General features: G+C 38.0%; 1 protein-coding gene across 3 annotated transcripts in view; it reads right to left on the bottom strand.

The window, feature by feature from the left end:
* Nucleotides 1–3,810: 3,810 nt before the first annotated feature.
* map3k8 (mitogen-activated protein kinase kinase kinase 8) overlaps nt 3,811–6,536 on the bottom strand; it is a 9,107-nt gene continuing 6,381 nt past the window's right edge. For all 3 annotated transcript variants that reach the window (XM_066664658.1, XM_066664656.1, XM_066664657.1), the window contains exons 6-8: nt 6,240–6,392; nt 5,195–5,441; nt 3,811–5,105 (exon numbers count right to left, since the gene is read on the bottom strand). In XM_066664658.1, the coding sequence (XP_066520755.1) occupies nt 4,978–5,105; nt 5,195–5,441; nt 6,240–6,392 (528 nt within the window). In that variant the 3' untranslated portion in view covers nt 3,811–4,977. The remainder of the gene's footprint in view (nt 5,106–5,194; nt 5,442–6,239; nt 6,393–6,536) is intronic.

Here is a 6,536-nt window from a genome sequence, read left to right as displayed (position 1 = left end):
ACTCTCTCTCACTCTCTCTCTCTCTTCCTCTCATTCTCTCTCTCTCTCTCTCTCTTTTCTTTCTTTCTAGCTTTCTTTATGCCACTTTTTAAACTTTACTACTCTGTTTCATGTGCCCCTCCCTCTCCACCTATCTATCACTTCCTCCCATACAGGACATCATTGTCTGAACATACATCCCATACAACAAGTCATTGTCTGACCAGACCTCAGAACATAAACAGTGATCCCTCCCACCCCCACCATGGACTGTTTCGCTGCTAGCCTCTGGAAAGAGCTTCCAAAGACTTTGAAGCAGAACAGCCAGGTTCAAAAACAGCTTCTTCCCACATGCAATAAGGCTGCTGTACTCTAAATAAAGCTGCTTAATCCTCTTTTGATTACTCTATACCTGGGAGCTACAGTACAAAACACCGTCTTGTATATAGGCTTACTTATTTACAATGTATTCATCGTTCTGTTGACATGAATGTGTTTACATAGGCATCACACTTTGCACGGCATTTCTCCCTGATCTACTATGAGCCTATGCAACGTAATTTCGTTTGAACTGTACAGTGTTGATCTGAATGACCATAAAGTCTGTCTAAGTCTATCATTTGTTTATATTTACAGACCCCATTTCCCGAAATGTTGGGGCATGTAAAATGCAATTTAAAAAGTTAATTTTGTGCATTTTTCTAAGCTTTACTTAACTGACAAAAGCACACAAAAAAAAAAGTAGACAAAGTGTTTTTTACTGTTTTCACTGAACAACTTGATTGTATTTTGTAAATAATCTACAAAATATTGTGTGACACCTGCAACACACTCAAACAAGCCCATGTTTACCAGTGTGTTATATCACCTTTTAATTACACTGTGTAATCATCTGAGAACTGAGGATAACAAATGTTAATGTTTCAAGCAGAATATTTCCCATTCTGACAAGATACAAGCTGATCAACCGTCCATGATTTTCAGCCGTTGCCTGATTCTCCTCTTCATGACGTGTTGTAGGATACACCAGGAATGCAGGCAGGTCAGTCAAACACACACTTTGTTTGTGAAGCCATGTTGTTGTAGCATGTACAGAATGAGGTATGGCACACTCTTGCTGGAATAACTATGGACTTCCCAGGAAAAGACATCATTTTGAAGGCAGCATATATCTCTCTCTCTAAAAAAAAAACAATATTAGCCTCCACATCCATAGAAACTCCTCACATGTGCAAATCATCAATGCCATGATCACTGATGCGCCTCCCCATATCATGAGAGATATTGGCTTTGCACCTATCACTTCTATAACAGTCTGGCTGATCTCCTTTGTCATGAGCTTGGAAAACATGACATAATTCTTTTATGAGACAAGCCGCAACATAGACTTTTCAGACCACGGCTTATGTTTCTATGGTCTTATTGAACATCTAAGATAAGTTTGGGTCTCAGAGAACTCGTCTCTGCATAGTAGTAATGTATGGCTTTCTCCTAAAAACTAATGTTGCATTTCTTGATGCAGTGGTGGATTTTTAGTTGTCATCCATTTTTTTAAATATCCACAAGCCCATGTGGTTATATTTATTACTGTAGTTTGACATTACTTATGAAGTGCCATATGAGGGCTTGAAGGTCCTACACATTCTGCAATGATGTCCAGCCTTACCCTATATGGGCTGGAATTTTCCTTTTTTTTTGCTCTCATGATGTTTGGCATCAAGTGTAAAGCAATGATCAATATTGATTTGCAAAGACTGAGCCTTGGTGGATGTTACTTATAATACTTTTATATTCATCGGTTTATAATGTAATGCTTCAAAACAGTGTAATATGAATTTTCTTTTCATTTCATTTTGAACTCCTGTTTTGCACACTTCCTGTTTGCAACTTCTTTTTTGTTGTTGCAGGCATAAAATTGACAAAAAACTCAAGTTTTTTCAGTGGGTACTATAGAAATACATTCATTCATTATCTGTAACCCTTATCCAGTTCAGGGTCGTGGTGAGTCCAGAGCCTACCTGAAATCATTGGGCGCAAGGTGCCAGTCCTTCACAGGGCAACACACACATTCACACGCTCACTTTTGAGTCGCTAATCCACCTACCAACGTGTGTTTTTGGACTGTGGGAGGAAACCGGAGCACCCGGAGGAAACCCATGCAGACACAGAGAGAACACACCAAACTCCTCACAGACAGTCACCCAGAGCGGGAATCGAATCCACAACCTCCAGGTCCCTGGAGGTGTGTGATTGCGACACTACCTGCTGCGCCACTGTGCCGCCCTTATAGAAATACATTTTTAGTTAAATGAATATCTGAGAGAATCTGAGAAACACATTACAGATTTGTGTTTTTATTGTGTTTTACAAAATGTCCTGACTTTTCTGGAAATTGAGTTTGTTCATAACACAAATGCAGATCTATGTTTTCACCAAGGTACAGTGTACAATTACATGCTGTGATAATGTTGCATGCTCCACCATTGTGTCAGTATACAACTCACATATGGAATTTCTGCTTACTCAGATGCAAATGTCATGTGACAAATAGTACATGTACAACATGAAAAAAAATCCCACCACAGATGACCTTTGGCTCTGAAGAGATTGCTCTTTGATAAGCCATCTTCTACTTAAAAAAGAACAAATTTGATTTTTTATGGTAAAGGGTAACCCTCTGCTGTTTAGTTAATTTCTTAGTTCTCAAGTTACACTCATGTTCAATTTTCCGTGTTATTTTCAACAGAAATCTGTTGGAAGAGTGGGGCATGTCCTCAACACACTAACTCTGAGTGGAGATTTTGAATTCCAGTGTTAAGCAAAGTTTCTAAAATGTTCATGTCACTTAGGCATTTCATTTTCATCTGAAAATGGCAGAGAAATTCCCTTTCTCTAACACCTATATTTTTAAATGGTTTCACAATAGAGTTTTTGAGTTGCAAGCATTTGCTCAACAGGAGGGTACACTTCCCAAAACAAAATCTAATTTTTTTGGTGTGAGCAGAGGCTTTTGCTAAATGTTCTTGATTTTAACTGCTATAACACAACTTGTTCTTGCTTAACAAATTGATCTATAATGTGTTCTTACTTGAATAATGTTATTCGATAAGTGATTAAGAAAACTTTTTTAGTTTTTAGCATTTGTTTTAGTGGGGAAAATCAGATGGACCTCAATGATTTTACTAAAAATTGATCACTGCTTGTCACTCAACGTTTAAACTGTTGCTCATTCATGTTTTAAGCTAGACACCAAACTTTGAGGGACTGTGGGTTACACCTAGATCCTATATCTGAATAGTGTGCTTGTGATAGTAAGCATGTAAGCATGAAATGTCTGGTACAATCGGTGCTAAAATTTAGCAGACTCTGCCACATACTTTCTAAAGAACTGCATTCTGTAGTTGGGTTCAGTTTCACAAACGAATAAACAAAAATGCATAGTTGTTTTAATATGTATGAAGGGGTGTAAGTAAGATTGACTTTGATATGAAATTTAATGAAGTAGAAATTATAATTACATAGTAATATGTTCTTTCCTGAATGACACATTTCTTTTACAGTGTTTAAGGCAATGGTTTTTCAAACGAATTCCAGCGCATCTGAAATATAGCAGCTTTACTTCAGTGTTTTTTCAGTCATTTCCGTGTCACCAAACATTTCCACAGAAGCTTAGCTAACACCATATTTTGCAATGTGACAGACTGATACTCAAAAGAAACTGACTGACGCCACGTAGATAGACAGACACTGTCTTTGCAATGTCACAGACGTAGTTGTAAATACCAAAAATAAGAAAAAAAAGCACATGGCTAGACAGGTTATTAACAGTAATTTTATTGTATCCCATCAAACACATCCACATTCCTTAAAATGTTCAATTACAACATAAATGTTCATACCAAAGAAAATAATGAAAATGTATTGGCATTTTTCATCCTTTAGCAAATATATTTAATTTGTTAAACATTTAAGAGTGTGATACAGTGTTGTACCTTCCTTTGATTCACATAAAAGAATCAGTATTTTGTACACGAATCATGCTATGGCTATGTCAAATCCTCATCTAAAGCATGATCCAGTGGATTTTTGCACTGCAACTACTCAGCACCACCACATTCCACAGGAATGACAACAATTTCAAAAGCCTTCTGAAAATGATATAGTACTCACAATTCAAAATAGGCAACTTGAACAAATATCTATATAATTTTACAATGCAATAACTGTCTCGTATTTGTACTATAATGCCACGATTATGTTCTACACAAAGTGGAATTTAAAATGGTTAAGCATATTATATAAAAAAAAAAGATATGATCCTGCAAATCTTTTTAACATTCTGGTTAGAAACATCATAAAAATGTAGGTCTTATAACCATATACGCACATAGTTAAGCTGTACTAGACATTGCATTAATATTTTTCACTATATATCCATAGTTTTACATCTTTTTTTCTTAGAATGTCTTTCCAAGAGGTCCTGCCTCATGAACGGAAAAAAACAATGTGTTCTTCCCATAATGTGTGTTGATATTGAGATGATGATGCAAAGAGGAGCCACAAAAGGCAGGATGTGGCTAAGCATCAGGCTCTTGACTGTAATTTAGCACTGTGAAACGTTTTAGTGCTTATGGAGGTTTCCTGCATTAAGAATCGAGGGAAAATTTCATTTTGTCGTCATTTCATCATTACAATTCTCACTAACATGTTACTACTCATTACTCATCTCGTTTTCTAAACACAAACTCTCAAGAATGTGAGCGCTTAGCGTTCACCTATATTGGACACGTTGTCTCCAGCCTGCTGTGAAGTTAATTAAGCCCATTAATCTGTGACTAGAACTTACTGAATGAGTCAGAATGCTCATGCAAACTGCAGAGGGTTGTTGTTTACTTTTATAAACAAGATCCATGTTTGCGCATGTCTTCAGGCCTTGGGTGTATTTGGTCCCATAAATGTGTATCCTCAAGTACATTTCATGCTTCGGTTTAAAAACCTTTAGCCATATTCAGTAGTTGGTGGTCCCCTCACAAAGTTGTAGTATCCAGCAAGAGCTCCAAGGTCTATGTAGAGTGAGCCTTTCCTTTTACAGTGGCCTGAGTCTTCCGTGTACAGCGATGAGGAATCTAAAATAAGCAAGAAGTTTAAGGCATGCAAATGAGTAGACAGACAGGATGTGTGAGTATCTGTGTTTGTGTGAGTGTAAATAATTTACCTTGTGTACTGTCTGTCATCTGACTCTGCTGCCGCAGGAGTGGGTGTGTGCCCTCTCCAAGAGCAGAGTCCAGGCTCCAACAGCGAGGCTGGTCTTCTCGAGAAGGGTGGAGGGCTTCCTCTTGCAGGAGCTCTGTGGCAGAGCTCCTCTGTGATGGGGCCCTCGCCATTGCCCGTTCCAACAGGCCGTGCATGGCGGGGCTGCAGTCCTCTGATATATCCTCCAGAGGAGGAGCCTGCTTGTGGATCTAGATAAAGAGATACATAGTGTTTAGATTGTGAATACAAACACAAATTCTTTTGCAAGTACAGATCTGAAAATAAATAATTAAAACTTAAATCACTGGTAATTGTACACAGAAGAAGAATATATGAGAAAAGAGAACTGAAAGGCAGGGCTAATGGGCTGTGCCCCTTATGTGTTGTTCTTTTAATAGCTGTTAAAATAAGTTTCCTCTTTTTCATTTTTGGCAGGGGCTTCTAATAATTAATGAAACAGCACAGAATGCCCCAGCGGTAATACTGCCAAATGATTGCTTAAAAACAAAAAAAACAAAAAAAGCAGTGTGGAGAACTCTTTCACAATAAAACCCTATACGGAATGGAAAAGAGAGCACGCTAAATCATGGAAAGGAGAACTAACTACCACATCACACGATTACAATGGCCTTGTGATACTCTGTCATTTCGAGGGGAACATGAAGACTGAACACTGAACATGCTGAATGATATTTGACACTCTACAAGAAAATAATTCACAAAAAGACAAAACCTCCACCAACGTGGTATTTTCGGTTTGTGTTATGTGGTTCTTATATGTAGGAGGTATATCTGGTGACATTTGACCACAATACAGAAGTTTCTTCGTGCAGTCACAGCGTGACACATGTATGCAATCAGACTGTATGTCAATAATTTATTTAACTAAACTGTATAAAATGTAAACAAACGTAGTAAAATGTATTTCGTTTAACTTGCTGTACTGGAAGAATTGTGTGATAACGGTAACACATCAAAAGATGGAGGTCTATACACAGCATACTCACTATGTAGAGGTAAGAAGGGTATGCTGAACGGGGGTATCTTCTGACCCAGGGTGGGCTCCCTGTCTGCATGTGAATAATTGTGGTGCCCAAGCTGTAGATGTCTGTCTTCGTGTTGTGTCCTCTACACAAGACCAGCTCTGGACTCATGTACATCTGCACAAAGACAGAAAACCTAATAAACACCTCTGTGACAATAATGAGTCTTAAAACAGGCTATACAGTTTCAACAGAATGGAACTGAGTGAGCAGGGCTTGAGCAGGAATCCTACCATCCAAGATTAAAGTTCCTCACCTGTC

Source organism: Hoplias malabaricus, chromosome 3 (genome assembly GCF_029633855.1).
Source record: "Hoplias malabaricus isolate fHopMal1 chromosome 3, fHopMal1.hap1, whole genome shotgun sequence".
In the NCBI taxonomy this organism is placed as follows: Eukaryota; Metazoa; Chordata; class Actinopteri; order Characiformes; family Erythrinidae; genus Hoplias; species Hoplias malabaricus.
This window is presented reverse-complemented; position numbering and strand designations above follow the sequence as displayed.